The 25035-nt window shown below is 42.8% G+C and overlaps 1 protein-coding gene across 2 annotated transcripts; it reads right to left on the bottom strand.

Moving 5' to 3' along the window:
• Positions 1-8944: 8944 nt before the first annotated feature.
• Positions 8945-24599, bottom strand: ankmy2a (ankyrin repeat and MYND domain containing 2a). 2 transcript variants are annotated; one of them, XM_034102406.2, is made up of 10 exons: positions 24383-24599; positions 23866-23930; positions 22779-22917; positions 22580-22678; positions 21929-22089; positions 21311-21525; positions 20172-20307; positions 11815-11943; positions 11475-11604; positions 8945-9886 (listed from the first exon to the last, which is right to left on the bottom strand). In XM_034102406.2, the coding sequence occupies exons 1-10, from the start codon at positions 24447-24449 to the stop codon at positions 9774-9776; spliced, it is 1254 nt and encodes a 417-aa protein (XP_033958297.1). In that variant the 5' UTR covers positions 24450-24599; the 3' UTR covers positions 8945-9773. The 2 variants fall into 2 exon arrangements, with proteins under 2 accessions (XP_033958297.1, XP_033958298.1); XM_034102407.2 differs by having other exon boundaries at positions 8945-9883.
• Between the last annotated feature and the right edge of the window lie 436 nt (positions 24600-25035).

Here is a 25035-nt window from a genome sequence, read left to right as displayed (position 1 = left end):
GCCGGTCCGCCTCGCGCTTTGGCAGCTCCTCAGGTGCGTCTCTGTTATGAGGCTGTGATTGGTTGCAAACAAATGTACGCTCTTAAAATAACCCCTCCCACTCGCTTTTGGTTGAGGGGTTTCAACTTTGTTTCTGGATTCATGATGATGATAATGATGATGGTATTAGATGCCTGAGTGATTGGCACATTAACACTTGTTTTTGATGTGTGATATAATGATAAGAGAACGTTTTTTTTCTTTCGTAAAAGGATAAAATATTGGAATCATTTCCATTGTTTTCAATTGTTGTACCGAACTTCATCAAAAAAAGACATAGGCCTAAAGACTTAGGCAGTGATAAGCTTACTCCTTTATTTTTGGAATTAGTTTGAATCAAGAACATTAAAAAAAAGTAAATATATATATATTCTAAACAGAGAAAATGCAATTCAAATATTGTTTTGTTTTAAAATAAGAATACAGATCTGGATATTATACAGATTTGCAGTTGAACACCAGCTTTCCAAACTGTCCTAAATAAGATTCCTTTCATGTTTACACAAATCTTTGGCCAACTGGTTTTGAAGTAATATGTAATTGCTCTACAAGGATGCTGTTGTTATGCTTATGTTATTATAAACAGACTTTGCTTTCAGTGACCCCTGCTGTTCTTGGACTGTATTTGTAGTTTTCTGGGTGTTCCTTTTAACTATGGAAAGCTGAGTTTGGTTTGTTTATGTTTGGTTTGTAACACTGCATGTTAACTCTTGTCTTCTTTCTGGATTTCATATACAAATCTTTATGGCAGTAGTCGAGTTGCTGTGACCAAAATGGTCCTGCTTGTTTGAATCCCTTCCTTAATTAGTTTAATTTGAGAGGAAATTAAATGTTCCCTCCCTCTCTAAACTCCAAATCAAAGCTGCTGCTCTGTGAGGTGTGTGTGTGTGTGTGTGTGTGTGTGTGTGTGTGTGTGTGTGTGTGTGTGTGTGTGTGTGTGTGTGTGTGTGTGTGTGTGTGTGTGTGTGTGTGTGTGTGTGTGTGTGTGTGTGTGTGTGTGTGTGTGTGTGTGTGTGTGTGTGTGTGTGTGTGTGTGTGTGTGTGTGTGTGTGTGTGTGTGTGTGTGTGTGTGTGTGTGTGTGTGTGTGTGAGTGTGTAAGTGTGTGTGAAAGTGTGAAAGTGTGTAAGTGTGTGTGTGAAAGTGTGTGTGTGAAAGTGTGTGTGTGAAGTTGTATGTTTCATCTAGCATTTTGCAGCACTTTGGAAAACGAGAAGGCGGATAAATGTAAGATGTTTCTTTATCCGCTGGATGATAAACAAACCTGTTGATGTACAAAATCGTAGAAATGAAGGTACTGTACTGTAATTTCTCTATAAAGTGAAAGCCTTGAACCTTCACATTGTATTTTTAGATCAGCTGCAGAAGGAAAGTGAGGACAGAATGAGGGAAAGAAAGAAAAAGATGACATTTTGTTGCATTCTTGCACCTGATGACTTCTCCATCTGCAAGCCATTTCTCAAACAGCAGAGAGAATAAGACTGGTCAAAAAGTTGATAAATGAATGAGAAATGTTGCTAAATTTCTTCTGAAATTGTCAAAAGTCTAAGTTATTTGGCATCGGTAATGTTGTCCTTAGTTTAGAATAATGTATAGACATCATTGCAAACATTATTTGACTGTGATCCAACCAACAGCTGCTTATTATTCAGAAGTTATGGAGCATTAATAACCACATATGAGTACACATCTGATGGTACCCACTCAGGTTTTACCTTCTGGTTAGTTGATGTTTGGTTTTCTCCACGTTGCGACTTGCCTCTCTCGTGTTTTATTCAGGAATGAAAGCTAATATGGTCTGTGTGTAATACGCTGTCTGTCTATGCCTGCCTCTTCCCTGTCAGTTGCACATGTAATGATTTGAGTGCTCAGACTAACTGGAGTCTTTGTGTGTCTGCTGAACAAAAACCAGAAGAGGTGTAATTACTTTGTGGGGAACATTCAATCCAGTCCTGTCTTAGTGATTTGAAAAGAGGCATCGTGAGGAGTTTCTAATTGTTGCTCATGTGAATGAAAGGTGATGCTCAGATCAGCTTTATTCACTTTTTTTGGGCTGTGGTCTCTTTTCAGGATAGAGAGTGGAGTAGGCCTCAGGACAATTATTTCCTCTCCCAAGAGAAAGTAATCACTCTTTAATCAAGTATGTGGGGGGATACAAAATGTCCACATGCCTCCAATTTTGCAATTCCGATCAGAAATAAAAGAAAGAGATACTTCAGATAAGAGGCAGATACACCATGAAGAAAACAGCAAGGTAGGAAGAGGAGAAGGAAGGAACAATTTAAAAAGGAGGAATTAAAAAAGGAAAAGTTGAAGAATGAAATCAGGAGAAAAAGAAAGATGGTAAATTAAGGAAAGTGGGAGGGATTACCATTCAGTAGGAATGTAGGTCCAATTAGTGATGCACTATGGCCAACAAACATGGACACCTGTCAACTTACATGTTTCTACTTTTGGTCAGGGACATTTTTTTGTGGTTTGTGTTTCGAAATGACAGTGCCTCCATGCAACAAAGCCAGCTGCATAAATACATGTTTTTCTTTCAGTTTGGTGTCAAAGAACTTGACAGAGCCCTGACCTCAACCCCATCCAACACCTTTGAGAGGAACTGAGACAGCAACTAGATCCAGGACTCATCTCCAACACCAGCGGTTCACCTCATGTGCTTTGTGGCTGAATCAAACCAAACAAAACCACTGCAGCAAGCTTCAATGGATTAATGAAGGCTCATCCAATGGCAGAATGAATGCTCACAGTTTTGGGGCGAGATGTTCAACAATCTTGTTCTGGTATAAAGTTGAGTGGACCTCGTACTATTGGCAATCGAGGAATAAGTTATCAGATTAGTATTAGACCTTAGTGTAGAATTACTAAATTAAAAGTAAAAGCCTTGCATTCAACATTTTACTTGAGAAAAAGTACAAAAGTATTAGCAGAAAAGTATACTTAAGTACCAAATCTAAAAGTACTCATAAGTGGCCTTTTTTGAAAAATATTTATTGTATCACTGGTTAATGATAAGTGATGTATTAATGTGTCTGCTGTGTTTTCTACCAGAATGTAGTGGAGTAGAAGTAACATAACATGAAAATACTCAAGTAAAGTACAAATATAAAATGTACTGAAGTACAGTACTTGAGTAAAATAATGTGGTTAATTTCCACTGACTTTTTGCCCTGCAGTTTATATGTGAGTTAAATAAATGTAAATCTCCTGAGCAGGTGAAGCTGTCCGTCATTTAACTTCACTGATTCTGTTATTGTTTCCTCTCTCCTTTGTTTGTCCTCGAACAGGAGCAAAGGATCATTCACTTCCCAGCTCTTCTCAGAAGGTTACACTTCACCGCCCCTCTGAGCCTCTTCTTATGGGACCAGGTTAAATGAATGCATAAAAGTGAATATGATAGGCTCTCTCTTGTGTGCCCTCAGCAGCAGGAATTTGGTAGCCCCTTACCCTCATGGGAAATGAAAGGTGGCTGGGTTAATAGCATATTGACAAGAAGCATGGCGGGAGTTGGTGCATGATCAGGAAGCGCCCACATGCAGGAACGGGAGGTGTGGCGAGGGTCGACCGGAGGGGAACAAAAGGAATGCACAACACCTGGAACAAAGCCAAGAAGGAAAGGTCACGGAGGATACAGAGTTGGAAAAGATCCCAACGGAAGACATATGGAGGACTGTGTCACATACGTCACAATTAATTATACTTTATTATTAGTATTTTACTAATACCAGTACACCGAAATACTTATGGTACATTTTCACCTGCTTTTTAAAAATGTTTTAGCATCCCTTATACAAACCAGTGGTGGAGAGTAACTCAGTAGATTTTATTGTAAGTACAACTTTAAATTCAAATATTGTAGCAGCAAATGTTGTACATTTAGTTAATTTGCATATTCAGATTTCGAATACAAAATATCATCAATTGTATTGTATTTTTATGGGTAAAGAGAAGACTTTATTAATCCCTTAGTGAATCAGTCTCCCAATATTATTAACAAAACTTAAAAAATTAATATTAAGATGGAAATGTATTGATCCCCCGAGGGGGACATTCAGTGTTCCTCTCTGTTTTTTATACACGCACATGCTTCTTATACAAGTAGCCTACATATCACAGTTATGTTTGTGCACACGTGCACATAAGAAAGACTTACTGCAGCCAGGCCCGCCTTAACCTGCCATCAGGCCCTGGGGCTGATAGTTTTTGTAGGCCCCCTATTTAAACAACAAATCAAAGTCATGTATAGCCTCAGCAGGCTCTGTGATCGCACTTCTCCACTCTGCTCTACGCGCGCCTGGTCCTCTCCTCCAGATGAGTGACGTATCGGGCCTCCCTCATGTATTTGTCCGGTTGCCGTTGGCTCCCCTCCACGTAGCAAGTCCTCGTCGTCCTCTCCATCTCCTCCAACAGATAATGTCCCTCCTGTCTGTTTTTCCTATCCCGCTACTCCATCGCTATCAGAACCAGACGGCCTACTTGGCTCCGAGGCCCCGCGGCCGGCACCGCTGCCGGCACCGCTGCCGCTCGGTACAGAAATCATCTGTGCTTCCTCCTCATCCCGGCCTACAGGTTTAAAATAACCTGTAAGCTTCGGCATTTTTTGTAATAGCTACTTATCTCGAAACTCCTTTTCCCTCAACAATTTCCTTTTCCGAGCGCCACTCTCAAACTTTTTCTCCTAAACAACCTTCATCTGTCACTCAATCACTCGCAATTTGAATACGTCACATGTGAAACATATTCTCATTCTGATTGGCTGTTAAGTGGTGCCCACTGACTGTTTCGAAGTCATCATTTTTGAGAAAAATCTCTGGAATCCATCGATCTGATTGATTAGCAGAGCAAATGATCAAAATACTACGGAGGGAAGATATTTTCGTTTGGTTTACTGGTCTGGGGGAAGCTCGCGAGTGTGTGTGTGTGTGTATACGTGTGTTTGTTTGTGTATTTTTGCATTTGTGTGTATTGTGTTTGTTTCCCGGGGAAAACACTCTCGAGAAACACCGGCTGTTGTTGTGCCTGCTGTGACGTCAAGTTACTCCGTTCTCCGCTTGTAATTATGCCAAAGTTGTATTTATCATCTGAATTTGCCGAAACAAGTTTAATATTCTGAAAGCCAAGACTTTGTTTATTTGAAAACAGATGAAAACAAACTGTAACGGACCCTGCCGTGTTATCTGTGATTACTATACGCCTTACATTCATAATGTCAGCCGGAGGGAGGGGGAGTGAGTGGCGAGTGAGAGTTGTCATCTTCCCTTTACAAGCTTCAAAAATGTATTTATCGTGTGATTTTGGAAATAAAAGTTTCATATTCTGAAAGCCAAGACTTTGTTTATTTAAATGTTTTTAATAATAAAAAAAAAAATGTAATTAAACTTTTTTTTTTTAAACTTTTTTATTGGCTCATGATAGGCCCCTGATCTCCGTAGGCCCCTGGGCTTCAACCCAGGTCAGCCCGTGCATTAAGGTGGCCCTGACTGCAGCAACTGGTATCTCCAGTGTCGGTATGAAAGTGTGTATGCAATCACATGTTTAGCTTGGATCCAAAGACAAATTGTTGTGGGCTTCAATTGTAGAGAACCCTTATGTGAATAAACAAGGAAAACAAAAAGGAAATTGACATCGACACGTTGGTGCCTGTTAATCCTGGTGAACACTGCTCTCTGCTGGATATGTGTCTTCCCTGCAGGTGAATGATCCATATTAAATCACCTACAAAATGAACAAGATGTATCTAAATCTACCATACTCCATGCAAGAAAATAAACATACAAGCGATTTTAAAGTTAAAAAATTACAACACTTTTTTTGTTTGTTGTGATTTCAAGCACAACAGGGGGGTATACTGCGAAGCAGGATTTTCGCTTAGCCGGCTAAATTCAGGGAAAACTCCGGCTTTCCGGTCATCCGAAGCTGGTTCTCTTTTTAGCAGGCTAGATCTCCATGGTAATATATGCTAAGCAGCTAACCTGGTCTGGACCAGGTTAGGTTGCAGGCTAAGAGCTCAACTCAGTGAAAGCACTGCCTGCTGACCAATCAGAGCTCAGTGTGCGGAGTTTAAAGCGATCAAGTCATATTACAGGAGAAAGGAAATACAGAAAAACTGCCGTCGCAGGAAAGACGGCCGGCAAAAATCACCGACTGTGTGAACGTGAACATTAATAGAATATCACCTCCCACCTTCAGAGCAATCTGACTATTATAACATTAGCGTTAAGAAAGCTTACTTACATATCGGCCACAACGGAAGTAACCGGATCAGAGTACATTAAGTACAGTCCGCGGCATATCACTTCATAATGTATCATATCTCCTGATCTGAGTCAGCTGAGCCGTATCTGGCCGTGCAACACTCAGTGTCACATACTGTATGCAGAAGTATTATTTTAAGCATCACATTAAGTTGACGAAACACTCGAGACAAATGTAATTGAAGTCAGATCGTGTTTTAGACGGGGCAGTGATATCATAAACCTGTTAATGTACGCATTCAAACACTTTTTCTTTTACCAGCTGTATTCACCTTGCAGGTGCAGCTCTGTGGCTTTGATCCTGGATCAAGTGTTTAAGTCATGGATGTTTAAAGTTTAACTTCTTCATTTTTGACTAGTATTAAAGTTCACTTTTCATTCAGGAAGTATGACGCTGCGCTGTCAGTATATGCTTCTCCATGTTTGTGATTGGTCGAATGCTCCAGATACCACCCCTTTCATGTGAACGCGCACCTAACTAGATAGGACACGGCTGGCTTGAGCGATCCACTTGATAACCCGCGTCGTAGTACCGTTTAGCGAGAGCGCGTATGTTTTGGATTAGGCCAACCGGCTAACTCAAACATATCCAGGTTAGGTTGAACCAGCTTCGTAGCATAGGCCCCAGGAGTTTCCAAGCAACAGGTGTGCAAATGCAGAGGACGGACAATGGAGAGGGCTGAGGTTGACTGATTTATCTCAAACACTATTACACATTAATTAATATATATATATATATATATATATATATATATACCATATACACATACTGCCATTTTGAAATGTAAAAAAATTGCCTCTGACTGGGAGGTTGCTGGTTTGCTTTCCTCGATAGACAGAGGAAACATTTGCCGGGGTAAATAACTGTCAGGCTCATCTAACATTTATCATGAGACATCCTTAAATGTGGTTAAAGATATTTTAATATTGCCTCAAATCTGAGATTTATTTTTTTGTCTGTACTATTCTATACAGATGTAGGAGGAGGACATATTTAATCCCAAAATATATACATGCTCCTTTAACACATACAATTTAAAGGTGGGGTAGGTAATTCCCTTCAGAAACATTTTTTGTTATATTCCATGGAATGCTCTTAACATCCCGATAGCAATGAATACATTAAATGCTTTGACAATAAATACATACAAACATTTCATCTGTGGAAGCCGTAGGGCTGTGAAAAACACCCACCCTCGCTGCGAAGGGGACCCAAGTTCCCATCAGCAAAAACACGTGGGTTTGCTATCCTGGCTCCAAAATGGTGGAATGAGCTCCCCATTGACATCAGGACAGCAGATAGCTTACACACCTTCCGGCGCAGACTGAAAACTCATCTCTTTCGACTCCACTTCGAGCAATAGAACTATTAACAAAGCACTTAAAGGACTGGCTTACCTAAAGCCAGTTGAGTAGCACTTGAAATGTTTTTGCTCTATGAAACCTGATGTATTACAATACATTACATTGCATTTAGCTGACGCTTTTATCCAAAGCGACTTACAATAAGTACATTCGACCAGGAAGACACAACCTTGAAGAAAACAGAATCATATAAGTACATCAGGTTTCATAGAGCCAAACATTTCAAGTGCTACTCAACTGGCTATAGATAAGCCAGTCCTTTATTAGTATATATGTATGTACTTATATGATTCTGTTTTCTTCAAATTTGTATTTTGTTGGTCGAACGCACTTATTGTAAGTCGCTTTGGATAAAAGCATCAGCTAAATGCAATGTAATGTAAAAAAACATGACGAATTATTTTAGCCGGCTCGGCTAAAATAACTGGATGGCCTACCTGCCTGTCAGCCTTCCATCTCGTGCGCACATTTATCTCGTTATACATCTTACGTTTTCTGAGGAAAATGCATTTAACCTGCGAAGCTGCAAGTACACCGTGTGTTTTGTGATATTTTGCCGTGAAAGTTTGTCAGTCGTCTGGTCTCTTTCTGTTGTGTCAGAGGTGAAGTCTGTGGAGAGGAGGAAGTCCTTCCAGATTTACAGCCAGGAGCGTCATCATGTCCTCCAGTCTGTGGCCTTCTGCAGACGGGCAACATAGTCCTCCATCTGAGAGGACGTTTGTCAGTGCCAAGATCTGTTTGCAGTGTATTAATAAATCTGTGTTCTGCTCAAAATGTTATAATACTCAGTCAAAACACATGATAGTGCTCAGTGTAATGCCTACTGACGGTTATATGAGCCCTTCATATAACTTCACTCCACTACAGATCTTGGGGAAAATGTAATGTGAAAACAATTGGAAAGCGTTTTGTGGCTTGGTGTAGCTGCATGAAATCTGTGTATAAATGTGAGGGCTAATTCTCTACTGTAAGTGATTGAGTTGCATTGTGGGTTAGATAGGCGCCCAGGTTTTGACTAGGAGGAACCAATAGAATAATTATATATATTTCACTTGGTTTTTTTAACTGTCAATTGTGACTCCCATAATGTTATCAGAGTGCAATGCTCAGTGGGTGGAGAAATAATTTAAAGTAATCTGTGTTCTCGCCCTCTGGAACCTTTTGGAAAACGTCTTCATTATTGTGTACCTTGCTTTAATAATGCATTCTGCCTGGAGACAGGTTATGGTTAGAAAAAAGGAAACAGGAATTTGATTATCGTATGTGTACCACTCAACATGGACATGATGAAGTTGGTCTTTATTTAACGAGACTCAGATCAAGTTGTTGACATATTGTAGATTGTCAGAGTTCAAGACAAACAAAGCCTTGTTGGATCTGGTGTTTGATTAAATCAAGTCAGTCGGTTTCAAGCTGCACAATAAATGAAATGTATCACAAGAAAAAGTATCCTAGTAGTGGTGTTATTGTGCTGTGTACAACAATGTTTAATCAATGAATGTTGCTGCATTTTGAGGGGGAAAAAACCCTTTCAATTTTGTTACCGTTTTGAAAATCCTGAGCATTAACGTCATCTTTACCATGCACAAAAAATAAATTCATGTTGTTTACATTTAAAAAATATACATTTTTGGTGAATATAGTGCAGCCATGCCACCCACCCCCATAACATTATCCGTAAAAAAAAAAAATCCAAATAACAAAATTAGGTATATTGCAAACAAACGACAGCTCTGATTGGCTACGCAGTCACTTCTCTCCTGCACAGGATGCTACAGTTTAAGGCAGAAATATGCTTTCCATTATTCATGTGAACCATTAGCTCTTCATGTCTTCCCTCCCAGTGACCACAAACACACCAGCCTACGCCATTTTCACATTCACATAAGACAATATCTGGAAAATAACATATAAAAATGAGATAAAGATGACCGCTGTAGCACAAACCTTCCTTGTGTGTGTTAGTTTCTAGTTTCTCTCTGCCCTGTGACGGTCTCAGGTCGATAATAAATATGGGTTCTTATCTCCTGCTGGATCAGTCCTCGTCTGGCTTTCAGTCTCACTGCCAGTTTGCTCTGTCTGTGTTGTATGGATGTGCTTCCTGATGTTCCTCAGTTGTCAGCAGCGGCAATGGGAGCGGGGTCTGAAGTTTCTGAGGGGGGGACCTCACTGTTGGTCTCCACTGAGAGCTCCTGCATGGCCTCCTGCACGGCGTCACTCTCTTCTGAAACAGAGGCAATTCTGTTAGCTCTGAACTGCTTTTATGCTAAATCAAGACATCGGGGGTTGAGTTTAGCTATTCCCACTCTTCATGTTGGAATAATGAACATTACTTAATTCTGACAATATGTAACATGGAAAATAAATGACTGAAGAAACTCGAATTTCTTTTAAAAATCAGTTTCAGCATCATTCCAATTGATTCTGAAGGAGTTTTTTTGGTTGGTAACCTGTAGTTTTTGCTATATATAGCTAGTTATATTTAAGCAAGCGAAGCGGAGGGTCGACAACCCCCTTAGCTGTGATATAATGAGCATATATCACGGCCTGAAGTGAGATATTGCTTTTATAAAATGGTTACCAAGTGTGGCAATATGAAAGAAAAATACACTCTAATTTAAATAGATTTTATTAGTAAATAATGATGTTCAAAAATAAAATAGTCCCTCCGTTGCCTTCTGCACGAAACATAGTGCAAGGTGGTTGCTATGCAACAACACTAACAGCTAGCGAACATATTAGACAGACAGCGTTGATCCATTATTTGGTTATTTATTTACATTCATTTGTATGTTGCCGTTTATTGTGCAGCCACTGAAAAACTGTCCAGCATCAGTAGCATGGCTTACGTGGTTACTTGTATAGGTTGAGGTTGTTCTAGGCTGTTGCTTGGCATGGTGAGAATATTGCTCCACTTTCTCCGGTCCCCGAGATTGGGCTTCCAGTAGCTCTGGAGAGAGCTTTCGCACCTGTGGCCACTAACGGTCATAATTTGTCTGCTTTGTTTCAAGACCCGCATCAGAAAGCTTTTGAATGGTGGTACTTTTCCAGTTGGTCTACCTGCTCTTCACGTAGCTCTGCATGTCGTCGTTCAGGTGCTTTTTTTTCTGGAGATAGGCACAGTAAATCTTAAATGTTTCCATCTTATGCTTTGTAAGTTTGTTCCGTAACGGAAGAAATGTAAATATATTTATAAAACTGACAAGTCAAATCAAGCAATCTGATTGGTCGATAGCGTTTTTGCGGACCTCTTTGATTACAAATTTGAAAACATCGTTGGTTGCTTTAAAAGTAGCACAATTCATGATGTCAAACCTTGGAAAGTATCTAGATATCCCTGCCCTAATGCCAAAGGAACTGCACACTGAATATGTTTTGCCGTTTGATGTCTATGTCTGGACCGCTGCGTAAAAAGGCGTACTTCTCCGCTGCTTTCTTGTTCCAGTTTGAAAAGCAAACTACCTGCAGTTCAGCCCAACTGTATACTGTTTTTCTCAGACGCGGAGGGATACTGACTTGTTGTGAGAAGTAACTTACAATTCTACCCGTGGTATACGCTCAGTATATCACGGCTAAGAACCAATCAGATTGCTTGATTTGACTTTGTCCGTTTTATAATATTAGTTATTACTGCTTCTTTTGCACTTTTGCAGATATTTGCTGATTAAATTAACTGTCTATCCTTCTTTACTTACTTATAATTATGAAGGAATTACCTCTTACCATTAAACCCTATTTGGATGTGTTTGACACCGTTGTAGTGTTTTATTCTTTGACATATTTGGTCTATTAGACAGATGTTGATGAAGTACCATTACTCTGCTCCATCCTCAGTTGGGCCGATTCCTCCTCCTGCTTCTTCCTCTGCTCTTTGAGCGTCTTGCACACTTTCTTGTGGGTGAACCAGTGCATCTTCTGGCAGGCCTGGTCACAGTAGATCACCTAAATAAACAAATTAGACATTTAATTTAACATGGGATGCAATGATAATAATACCAAAAAGGAAGAGAGAATGAACACCAGCATGAAGAGAGCTTTACTTTGACAGTTTGTGCATTTTGTTTTTCTCTGTGTATTGATGAGGGAAAGCATCTACCAAGTATAACACTGAACATTTTACACATGCAAAATAAATGCTGTTTTGACACTCACCATTTTACAGATGGAGCATCTCTTCTCCGCTCCCTTCTCTCCACAGGTGGTACAGAACTCTGCGTCCATGAAGCCGACCTGACCTGTGATGGCCTGAGTCAGCACTGAGAGAGCTGTGGGGTCGTTACCCTGTGTCAGCGAAAGGAAAGAAAATGGAGAAGAAAAACAATTAAACAAACTAGACATAAAACTAGTTCTCATTCATAACACTCCGTTCGATGTCTCACTATGGGATGCGCCTCATCGCGGAGTAAACAGAAGCATCAATCTCATTACGCCAATCCTGATTGGCTGGTGATCTTGACGTCAACGTCAGGGGAAATCACCCCCTATAAGTAGCCTGCGCCACGACGCATGCGTCATTCAAACACCTCTTCTCGCTTCAGAGCACATCTCTAATGGTAGCCGGGCTAGCTTAACAGTCCAAAGACTGAACCAAAGCTAATTTTCGGTCGACGGGCGTTAGCCGGCTACCCTATTCTGCCTTACAGAAGAGTATGATACTAACACACCAGTTAGTATTATAGTCAACCTCGCCGTTCTTCCTCTGGAATTAAGGTAAGATTTTGACTTTCAAGTTAGCAACACACCAGTTGCCAGCTTGTGCTTTTTTCCCTCACTGCCGACACCACGGTAGCGAGGACGTTTTTTCTTTTCTCTTCTCACGGAGGAGAAAAGTATTAAAAGAATATTACCACACCAGGTAATATTCTTTGAGAAAAAAGACCCACACTGCCTTTTTTTTCTCCGGATTAAAGACAGATTGGGAAAACTTTTTCTCGACGTACCTGTTAAGAGCGGGTCCTCTCCACGCCTCGCGGCGAACGAGATGGACGCCTCTCTCCCTCACACCAGAGGAGTCAGGGACTCGGAGGCTCGACTCGGAGGCTGCGGGTTGAAGATATCAGGCACAGACTCACACCAGATCTGTTCGTCCTGCCTCGGGCTGGAACACGCCCAGGAGGCTATTGACAACCCCGGCTCGTGCGGGCATTGTGCCCGCCTCACCATAAAGAGCCTCCGCCGACGGTTAGCACGACAAGCTAGCCTGTCGGGACAGGATCCCCTCATGTCCACTGATTGGCCGGCTGGAAATCAAGACGCGGGGGCGTCCGCCGCAGAGACTGAGTCCCTCACCTTTACGGTCTGGGGCTCATCAACTGCGGCAGCCATGGAACCGGATTCCCGCGCCATATCAGGCCGGGACCCGGTGGCGGTATACCAAGCTGGGGCTCCCGGCTGGACCTCACCATGGTTTCACCCGCGGAGGATGTCCTAGAATTGGATTACATGGAGGACGAAGAGGATGCCTCTGAGTTCCTCCTGTCTGATTCGGACGAGCAAGAAGACGACATCTTCGTGTCACCAGCTCAGGCTGCAAAGCCGGGAGCGATGGCTGCTCTCCCGGGCGATAGCACACCAGCTTCGCCCTGTCTCAGCATGGACCTGCAAGCCGCGTGTCAGCGCGCTGCGGCCAGACTAGACATCCCATGGCCCGAAGTGGCCAAGGAGATCTCCAGGTCCCGTTACGAGGGAAAACATTTTTCCCAAACAACGAGGACAAAGAGGCAACTCCTCCCGGTCTTCCCGGAGATGTTGGATGAGGTGTCGGTCCCGTGGAGAGACCGGCCCTTTAGCAACAAGGCCCCAATCCAGGGTGCCTCCTCCCTTGACTGTGACGGTATGGAGAGGCTCGGCCTGCTCTGCATACCGCCTATGGAACCGCTGGTGGCAGCCCACCTCCTACCGAGGATGGGCCCGTCACCAAGCAGGAACCCCACACTGCCAGCGAAGACGGACCGATTCCAGTCGACCATGACTGAACGGTCCTACAAAGCCGCAGCATTGTCCGCCAGGGCTCTGAACGTTTCCTCGATGCTAACCGCGTACCAAGCGGAGCTCTGTGAGGATCTGTCGAGCAATTCTGGACCGGCCACTCTGGACGAGATAGCCGCGGTCACAGACATTTGTCTCCGTGTCCAACGCTGCGCCGTCCAGGCCACGGGCAAGGTAATGGGGATCATGGTGGTGCAGGAAAGAGCTAGATGGCTCAACCTCACCAACCTCCCAGACCGGGAAAAGGAAGATGTGCTTGATATGCCCATCGTTCCCGAGGGGATTTTCGGCTCCGCTCTCGCTTCCATGCAGAGGAGGAAAAAGGAAGGAAGACGAGGCCCTCCACCTCTGTCTCCCTCGAAGGGTCCAGCCGCTGCCTCCGCAACAGCGGCCCTTCGCCCAAGCTGCTCCGAACCCTGCTGGGTTTAAAGTACCAGGTCAGCAGAGGTCGCAGCCCGCCCCGAGTCCCCAGCCCAGGCAGGAGTTGGCCTAGAAAATCTCCGGTTCCGGCTGCAGCCCAGGCGCAACCAACCCAGAATTTCGGCCAGCAGTCGAGGAAGAAGAAGCGAGCGGCGTGACAGCCCCTCCTTTTCCCCTCTGTGACAGAGCTGGAAGTTCCTTCCCTGGCTCGAAACGTGTTCCCGCTGCCTCGAGAGATGCCTCAACGTCATCCTCAAGTCCGCATAAAACACATGTCACATCCTTATTGTTTGAATAAACCATTTTCCGCTGACGCATCCAGGCTTCGGCCAAGGGCGCAGCTAAAAAAAAAATGAAAAGAAAAACAATAAACAGTCCGTTAACTATAAATCCCCTTCTGAGAGCAGCTACGGCCTCTCTCAAAAGGCGGATAATAAACGGGTCTGTGAAGGCACCACCGTCACGCGCATGCGCAGTGCCGGCTAGAGCTGTAAAGGACAGCCCGCCAATCCTTCCCCTTTTAGGAGCAGCTACGGCATCTCTCAAGAGGCGGATTATTGACGGGTCCGTGAAGCCACCGCCACGCGCATGCGCAGTGACGGTGGGGACTGTTGAAATGGGGTACCACCGTGTTCAGACACTAGAGGGCCCCATAACACAACAAACAGAGTCTCAGAGGGTAAGAGATGTGACATCTCCGCTGGCTCTAAGGAGCACACAGTGGAAGATGCTCACAACATCTGCTTGGGTTTTCAAGACGGTAACACGGGGTTACAGACTCCAATTCGCTGTCACTCCCCCTCGTTTCTCTGGCATTTTGTATTCACAAGCCCGGGGAGAGTCAGCCCATATTCTAGAGAGAGATCCTCTCACTTCTAGAAAAGAGGGCTATATCTATTGTACCTGCCGAGCAGAGTGGCTTTTATTCCAAGTATTTCCTCGTTCCCAAACGAGGAGGGAACGGAATTCGGCCAATACTGGATTTGAGGGTTCTGAACAAATATCTAAAAAGATACAAATTCAGAATGCTCACTCACACATCTCTGCTGCGTCTCGTGCGACAAGATGACTGGTTTACATCAGTCGACCTGAAAGATGCGTATTTCCACATCCCAGTATATTATCCACACAGGAAATATCTGAGGTTCGCATTTCAGGGGATCTGTTATGAATACAGAGTACTTCCCTTCGGTCTGTCTCTCAGTCCAAGAGTGTTTGTACGATGTACGGAAGCCGCGATAGCCCCGTTAAGACAACAGGGTATTCGCTTGGCGACCTACCTGGACGACTGGCTGCTTCTCGCACAGTCGGAGCAGGAGGCTATTACGCAGACAAATGTCCTCGTAAAGCACCTGCTCGACCTGGGTTTCATGATAAACACAGAGAAGAGCATGTTGTGCCCCGTGCAGACTATACTCTTCCTGGGGTTACGTCTGAACTCGGTGCCCTTTTCAGCTCGCTTGTCAGCGGAAAGAGTGAAAGCTTTCAGAGCTTGTCTCGCTCAATTCCAGCTGCGCAAACATGTTCTCTTCAGAACATGCCTGCGGTTAATGGGGCTCATGGCGTCAGCCATCCTGGTTGTACGACTAGGACGCTTACACATGAGGGAGTTTCAGCGCTGGGTAGCCGCCTTAAAACTAAACCCCGCGCGTCATGGCGCGCGGAGGGTAATGGTTACTGTGAAATGCGTAACGGCACTGCGCCACTGGCTGCACCCGACTTTTCTAGTACGGGGCGTGCCTATGGGTGCTGTCCTTTCACGGAAGGTGGTCACCACGGACGCATGTCTGACAGGTTGGGGAGGTATTTATGAAGGCCGTCCGGTGAGGGGTCTCTGGAGCAGAGACCTCCAGCGGGCGCACATAAATTACCTAGAGCTTTTAGCGGTGTTCCTCACCCTAAAACGCTTTCTGCCTTTTCTCAGAGGACACCATGTCCTCGTGAGGACAGACAATACGACTACAATATCGTATATAAACCGCCAACAGGGTTCTTACACCTTTTCCAAAGTCAAATTCAAGCACTTTTCAAGCATTTTCAAGGTGCATTTTCAAGCTTTTCAAGCAGCTTACAGCGGCACTTGTAAATTACATATTTATATGCACATACTTATACTCAAATTATTATTTCCCTACCTCACATTAAATCAGATGTTCTTTATGCTATAAACAACCAAATATGTGTTTTGTTATAGCATTCTACACGAGGATGGCAGTAAACATACGGTTAGGACAAACGTTTTATTTTGATACAATGTGACCAACCGAGCACAGTGTGAAGACAGCGAGGCCACAGAGCACACACTTTCTACATCATACAAAGATATATATATATATATAAATTATAGACAAACTCCCCATAAAACGCACGGTATTTCTCTATCTAATAAAAACAGAACATAAGACTTTAATCTAAGTAACAGCATGAGGTCAGTTTCTGTGTAAGAGTTTTGGTTTTTACAATATTGATTTATCGTAAGATAAAATGTACAACCACTTTTTAAATCAGAAAATGAGGCTCATTGAGACAGACCGGATTCCAGTTTGGGTTTTAACATCCCTTCTCCATCGAGTGAATTTCTGTGGATTTATTCGTTACTCTGCGGCGGATAAGTACTCCGCCACAGGTCTGCAGAACACACGACTCCCTGAATGCATCCTCACACAACATGCAGGAGCAATCACAGGATTAAACTATTTACATGAAAGGAAATGGAAGTGGGAGACACACACCTTCACAAAAGTCCTTTTTTTTTTTTTAAATACCGACATCTTACACAGCCACGGTAACAATTAGTTCCCTGCCTTCCTGACTACTGCAACACTACAAGGCCTACATATATGTGTGTGTGTGTGTGTGTGTGTGTGTGTGTGTGTGTGTGTGTGTGTGTGTGTGTGTGTGTGTGTGTGTGTGTGTGTGTGTGTGTGTGTGTGTGTATGTGTCTGTGTGTGTCTTTGTTTATTTTAAGTTGTGTACATTTCTAATATGTTAAAAAGTTATATGTATCTTACCAAGTGGTGGCCCTGAGTCCCCTGCAGTTTTGCTTGCAGAAAGGACTGCTCCACCAACAAACAAAATGCCTCACCCATATAATTCCCTAATTTTATTGGACACCAGCATGTCAGGTGACATTGTGTATATTTATAAAAATATATCTATGTAGAGGGCCAGTGTGAGATCGAAAAATGTGGTGTGTTGCCTGAGGGCAACACTATGCCATAGAGGGTTAAATACAATTTTAAAATACTTGTACTTTCATTTTATGCAACTGTGTACTACACTTTTACTCCACTAAAGTTCGCCACTCTGCTGTTCCTTAGCGCTGCTCCCCCTCCCTCCGGCTGAAATTATGAATATATGGCGTATAGTAATCAGATAACACGGCAGGGTCCGTTACAGTTTGTTTTCATCTGATTTCAAATAAACAAAGTCTTAGCTTTCCGAATATTAAACTTGTTTCGGCAAATTCAGATGATAAATACAGCTTTGAAGCTTCGGCATAATTACAAGCGGAGAACGGAGTAACTTAACGTCACAGCAGGCAGAACAACAGCCGGTGTTTCTCGTGAGTGTTTGCCCCGGGAAATAAACACAATACACACAAACGCAAAAATACACAAACACGCATACACACACTCGCGAGCTTCCCCCAGACCAGTACAAACGAAAATATGTTTCCTCCGTTAGAAAGCTAGGAATATCCTCTTTCCAACAGTGTATATAACTCAAAATGTGTCTTCGGGTCAATGCGACTGATTTCGATGGAGCAAGTTTAGGCACGAACTACCAGTAGAAATACATTGCTTTTAAAATCATTCTGTGTGACATGAAACACCACAGGATGGCGACTGACATAGGTACGCTCCTCTGAAATTATTGTCACCTGCCTACATACGCAATTATCCCACATTGAGTTCGCTAACGTTAGCTTAAACAAACGTAACATGCAACGTTAGCCTAAGCCAAAATGCTCTACTACGGCTTACCTTTCATGTGGCTCGTCAGCGCAAACTCTCCCATCGAGAACAACTGCATTTCTTTTTGGCAACCTTTGCATGGTTTTAGGGTTTTAGCCATGGCTTGTATTTTTCTTCGGATAGTCAACGCTCGTTAAAACAGCAACCTCCTGGCATACTGTCATCTCTATATCTCTCATTAGAATGCCCAGTTCAGGAAAAAAAACACTTGCAGGTCGCGCGCATAGCGCGGGAAGGCCGCAGCGGAGCTGTTTTATGTAGAAGCGAAGCAATTCTTTTCTTTTAATCTAAAAAGCGAACTATTCAGTCAGACAGCAATGTATTGTAAAAGTAAAGCATTTACATTTTCAAGCACTTTATCTCAATTTCAAGCACCATTCCCAAAATTCAAGCACTTTCCCAACCTTGAAAACACCACGTCAAATTTCAAGCATTTTCAAGGATTTCAAGCACCCGTACGAACCCTGCGCCAAGGGGGTTTGCGTTCTCTCCAGTTACACATGCTGGCACGCAAACTGATCTTATGGAGCAGCGGGCGTCTCCTCTCTCTGAGAGCGACGCACGTACCGGGTGTGTTGAACCTCGGGGCTGACCTACTGTCCAAGGATTGTGAGCCAGCTGTGGGTGCGTTATGGTAGAGCCACGGTGGACCTGTTCGCATCAAAAGAAAATGCTCAATGTCAGCTGTTCTTTTCGATGCGCGACTTAAATGCACCGTTAGGCGTGGACGCACTCGCACACGTTTGGCCTTCGGGCCTTCTGTACGCGTTCCCACCCCTGGCTCTGATTCCCCAAACTCTGGCCAGAGTGAGGGAACAACGCCACACACTTATCCTGATAGCTCCGCACTGGCCCGCTATGTACTGGCTGGCGGAGATTTATCAGCTGCTGTGCGGGCAGCCATGGTAGCTCCCACTACACAGGGACATACTGTCCCAGGCTCCCTCATAGGGTGATAAACACTATTCAGAGTGCGAGAGATTCCTACACCAGGTCTCTCTAACATAGTGCTGTTACTGGCCCTGACTTCCACCAGGCGAGCCAGTAATGTTTTCATGCACTATCTGTACATGTACCCAATGGACATTGAGGCATTTCCTCCGCCGCTGGGTCCCTCCGGGGAACAGCAGCGGGATTTGCTGTGTCCAGTTCGTGCTTACGCACCTGTATGGACAGATCAGGGGTACTTGTCATAATGACCAACTCCTGGTGTCCTGGGCTAACCCTTATAAGGGCAAGCCTGTTACTAAGCAACGGCTTTCCCACTGTCTTGTGGAAGCTATTGCTTTGGGGCCCATACGAGTCAGAGTTCGCAGGCACCCTCGGGTCCGCGAGCTCTTTCGACTCAGGGTCTGGCTGCATCCTGGGCTCTGTCCAGGATGTCTCCCATCCCATCGGTGCAGCGGCGAGCTGGTCCTCGCCACTCACTTTTGTCCGCCTCTTAGCAGGCTGGGCGTTCTGCTCCCGGTGTGACTCAAGCAGTGCTGGGCACCTGGTTGAGTCAGAACTCTACCTGTTGAGTTCTGGTTGGTTTGGTGATTTTCGAGATAAGCTCGTCTGGCAATACGGGAGCTACAATTTCCCATAGTGAGACATCGAACGGAGTGTTATGAATGAGAACTATAGGTTACTTACGTAACCCCAGTTCTCAGAGTAACATGAAGTGAGATGTCTCACCAGACGGCCCTCCTTGCTATGGTGAAGCGAGAAGAGGTGCTTATTTTGAATGACGCATGCGTCGTGGCGCAGGCTACTTATAGGGGGTGATTTCCCCTGACGCTGACGTCAAGATCACCAGCCAATCAGGATTGGCGTAATAAGATTGATGCTTCTGTTTGCTCCGCGATGAGGCGCATCCCATAGTGAGACATCTCACTTCATGTTACTCAGAGCACTGGGGTTACGTAAGTAACCTATAGTTTTATATTTGGAATTGTCTCCCAAGTAAAGTGTGTCTGAAATAAAGGAGTTTTCTGTTAACAACTAGAGAGAGCTCCATTTAAATACATCAAACCTTCACAAAATCTTAACTGAAAGCCTTACATTTCCATTGTGATTTGAAGAAATACTGGCTTTGAACACGTTGCTGAATAAAATAATCTTTTATCATTCATCCAGACTCACAATCTCCACAGGGGCGATACTCCGCACCAGCTGCTGCAGGAGAGTGGCGTCACAGAAGGGAAACTTGCGGATGCACTCTCTGAGAAACTTCTCCTGGAATAGGGGGAAGCCATCGCTGTCACGACCCTTCAGCAAACTGCAGGACGGGGGGTCAAGGAGAAAAGACAGTACTTAAACACATTTTGTAAGATTCATTTTCAGCCTGGGGTTTAATGTTAACCATACAGAAGTCATACTGGAATAGACAGATCTCCAGTCATTATACTGACTACGGTAAACCTCAATATGGTCCTTTAGTACAGTGGTTCCCAACCTGGGGGGGCGCAGGGGGGGGGCGCCAGGCCTCATATGATTTGAGGCCAAATATCATATTTAGACTTTTTTTTTATTTTACATATAATTGTAACGCAATACATGATTGTCACTAAAAGCCTTGTCTCTACATTACAATAAAGTATAAAAAATAATTTATTCATTAAATTTGAATAAAAATTCAAGTTAGTAGCTAATAAAGGCATAAAAAGACAGAAATGTATAATTCTTTCTTTAATAGAAATGTTTCTTCCGCCTGTAAAGTGTCCAAACCAGGCTTTTCTGGATAAGCGCATTTTTAAAACGTAGTCATTGTTCAGTTGGATTATTTGTCACAGTTGCTCCGATCAGATCGGTCTCCTCCATTTTGTAGATTATTTACGACTTTTGAATCCACATAAACACATCGGCAAAATTCGGCTTACTTTGAGCATGCGTTTTAAACAGTTTAATCCCTTTGTGAATTGTTTCCACTTGCGCACCGTCCTTTAATTTCTTCATACAGCGGGAATCCAAATTAATTAATCCTGAGTCCAATAACCATCAAAGTCACTCCAATAGTGCTCCTTAATTACGCTTTCATCCTCCTTTAACAAAATACTTCACATTCATCCAGTTTGTGTGTCAGTAGTTGTAGCATTTTTGAGACTTTTAAACTGTAATTACCGCTGTTGCGCCCCCCCGCCCAACATGCAACTTCCAATAGGAGTCATTTGGGGGGGCTCTTGGGAAAAAAGGTTGGGAACCCCTGCTTTAGTACAACAATGAAAAGTGCAATCTGGCTAAAAAGGGCCACAGTCCTTAGTAAACTTCCCCCCTGGCCTCACCTCTTGATGAGGCCATCCAGCTTGTCCTCGCGGTCCTTGAGGAAGGAGGCACACTTCCCCAGCACGCAGCTGATGTAGTGCATCTTCATGGCCAGCACCTCGTTCATGTCCTGCTGCTTAATGCACTTCTCACAGATGAGCTCCATCACCCGGCGACATTTCTCCAGAGCCTCCGCCTCCGCCACCAGGGGGTTCTCTTTCACCAGCATCACCATCTGCAAACCATCAGGGATACTTATCAAGTTCCACTAATAACCAAATCTACCTCTCAGAAAATAGAATATCCCATGTGATGTGTGTTTGCGGTGTCATCTTGGTGTTTTTTTTCTTCCAGACCTTTGAGGAAGGTACTGTATCTCTAGGCCATTTTGGATGGTGTTGAAAATGAATAATCAGGACTGTTTCATTACAATTTTTTATTTAAAGAATTTTGGATCACTGATGATGATACCCTAAGTATTCAAATTAGCTCTCTACCAATTCCACTCTAAAACATTGTTAGACTCTGGAGCTAAGGCAAGCTGTTAGATGGGGAGTCTGCATTGGAGATAATTTCTTCAGTCTGCATTTGAACATATTTTCAATACAATTCTACACAACAGTCCTGCAGTGTCCTACCTTGACGGGGTTCAGGTTGGTGCTCATGATGACCTTGTGGAGGGGTCCGGCCAGCTTGGAGGGCAGCTTGGGTTCCTTCTCCAAACCCTGGAGCTTGGAGTAGTAATCCAGCTTGGCACGGGAGAAGAAGTTGTTGATCACTGTGACACAGTCGTGTTGCCCTGAGGACGGAAAAGAAGAGACCGATCATTTTTCAATCTTTGAAAGCAATGTTCACATGATTACATTTAGTACACCTGTCATGTAACAGACTATGATATCTGTCCCCCATGGGATGCATAACTGTGTGACACTGGCATTTTTATTTTTATGCAAGTTAGGCTATTTAACAGTAAACACTAGAGACACGTTTGTGTAAATGCAAAAGACATATACACCAATTCTTCAACCATTTGGGAGTGTTATGAGATGAACACTATTTACAAGACGAAAAAACTCTCAATATGATTATATTGATACATGAATGCAGCACAAAATATCTATTTCCTTTTCAACAAACAAATATTCACAAAACAAAAACGAATGGATGTTAGTAGTGTAAATTGTGAACCAAGAAATATTTTATCAAAAAACTAAATTATTGGGGAAATGTTGCTGGCTGAAAAATAAGTGTCTTAACAACACTGGGAAGAATGAGTGAAAGAGACGTACCGACAAAAGCGGCCATTTGTGCGGCGGTCCTTCCAACAGAGTTGACCACGTCCGTTTCCGCGCCAGCGTCCAGCATCATCCATGTGATATCAGTCTTTCCTACAGCAACAGAGGAAGAGGAATCATAGCAAATGCAACATTCCAAAACAACAACAGAGATGACATTTTGAATCATATGGCTGTGAGAATTAACTCTAACCTGACAGGCCAGCAAACATCAGCGCTGTGTAACCATGCTCATGTTGATTGCAGTTCACATCCGCTCCGTGTTGCAGCAGCAACTTGCACATGTCTGCTTTCCCTTTGTAAGCAGCGTGCATCAGAGGCGTCATTCCATACTGTGGAAAGGACAAGCTGTCAGGCACTGTGTCATTTACATGAATTTATCTTTTACACGAGGAACATGAAAAAGGTTGCAAAAATATTTAAAACTTAGAAATGTATAGTAATTGTGGTTATTACAAACAAAACCATTGCCAAACATTTTGGCATTTTTCACCCAAATGTTTCAATTTTTATTATTTCAAATCCTTTTTTCACAAGTAAACAGGAGAACAACAACATGTAGAAAACTCACACAGCTTTCATTATTTAAGAGAACATCCGTTGAAACACCTGATTTTGACAGGTGGACACAAAAGAATCACAGAAAGAAGGACATGAAGGACGTCCTCCAAGTCCTTTTGTCCCTCACATATGTCATCAAACAAAGGAAGAGCTATTCTGAGGGACTAGTATGTTTTACCTTCTACATTTTACACTTTGGCAAAAATTATAACATTCAAGTAAGAAATGCAAGTTAACGGTGTCAAAAGTATTAATTCCACGTACACTTTATAAAACCTGCCAGGTAGAATGAGGTTTAAAATTATTTGTCATAGAAAATATAACTACTTGTTGCTTCTGGTAAGTCGATTGAGGAAATAATTGTGCTAAAACCAAAACAATTAGCTAAATAAAAGCAGCGTTGGTTGTTATTGAGTTTGAGAATAAACGAACATTTCACTGTTGATACTGGCAGTATAGAGGAGTCAGAGGACTGTTTAAATGTGTTCAAAAACTGCTGCAGGTAGATTCCTGTCCAATGTAAGTCTAGATTTGTGTGCCTCAAATAACCCATCAAGTCTCAAACATCAAAAATACAATGAGATATGATTAATTAAAGATAAATGCGATTAATCTTTTACATATGACCTCTCCATTATAGTTCTTGGATTTTTTGTATGCATTATATTTTTCAGAGTTTTGATACACGTTTGAATCTAAGATACACTTAGATGTGTTACCTCATCCAAGCAGTTGACTCGAACATCCTTGCACCCCAGCAGCCTCGAGGCCTCTTGAGTATTTCCTTTAGTGCAAAAGATTCAGTTTTATTGAAGTATAAATACGAACACCAAGTTTGTACAGCGGTATGTACAGCTGCTGAAGATATATTTAAAAGATCTAGGTCATGAATGCATCTGTTATAATGCACTGGTTACATTTAACATACATAGTACAACGAATTTCACAGAAACAAAGTAGAAATGCATGTTTTCTATAAGTTCCTTTCACTCAGGTGGACATGTGCTACAAGCTACACATTACAAGCTAGCTGCTATCTAACCTTAGCTACTACAAAGCATAATGCAAACTCATATCCAAGTTAATTGCCATGGTTAAAAAGCCAGTCCCCGATCACAAACATTGTCAGTCTGACATTATTTCGTAAAATCTGGATAATAATGTATCATACAAGCTAATAAGAGCTAACCCAGTGTGTGTTTCAACAGGGATTAGCGTTAGCCGAAAGGGGCTTACCTGCAGTAATAACCTGAAACAACTCCTTTTCGCTTGAAGACAAGTCTCCCTTCTTCGGAGCAGACATGTTGGTAATTATTAGATTGAAAATAGGCTATAATGGCACAAATAAAACGAGAAGCTCTTGATTAAATGTACGCTTTCTGTGGTTCTAGCAGTCGGCTGGGTCGGACATGTAGGCTAGCTCAGGTTGAGCTGTCATCTGGAGTATACCACTGAGTGAGGGTTAACAGTGGTGAAGCAGTTCAAACCAAAACAATACAGACATTTCTGTCCAGTAACTTGCAATTATAAATACAAATAAGTAATTTAAAAAGCGAAAAGATATACATGCAGGATATGCAACAGTTACTAACAACGAGGATTACAAACTATAAACACAACCAAAACGTGTATTACCCCTATACTTTCACTCAAATAAACACTTCCATTAAATCTAGACAATCCATTCAGAAATGTAAGTGCTTAAACGTGGACCAGCTGAGACGTGACATCCGACCGTTCATATAACATATAATCAAGTTGCTTAATTAAAATACAAAAAAATGATAGTCATTTATTATAGTTACTGAGAGAAAACTGTGCAATTAAATTACAGTAACTAATCAAAATGTTAGTGAGTGGTGAAAGGAGTTTCATTATTATTACTGCCA

Source organism: Pseudochaenichthys georgianus, chromosome 16, assembly GCF_902827115.2.
Source record: "Pseudochaenichthys georgianus chromosome 16, fPseGeo1.2, whole genome shotgun sequence".
NCBI classification, from domain to species: domain Eukaryota; kingdom Metazoa; phylum Chordata; class Actinopteri; order Perciformes; family Channichthyidae; genus Pseudochaenichthys; species Pseudochaenichthys georgianus.
This window is presented reverse-complemented; position numbering and strand designations above follow the sequence as displayed.

Coding starts and splice junctions, on each gene's coding strand:
- ankmy2a (XM_034102406.2), bottom strand. CDS start 24,449: ATGTCTGCTCCGAAGAAGGGAGACTTGTCTTCAAGCGAAAAGGAGTTG. Junction 22,090..22,579: donor ACAAATGGCCGCTTTTGTCG/GTACGTCTCTTT, acceptor TTCCGTCCTCAG/GGCAACACGACTGTGTCACA. Junction 11,944..20,171: donor GTATCGCCCCTGTGGAGATT/GTGAGTCTGGAT, acceptor TCGCTGACACAG/GGTAACGACCCCACAGCTCT.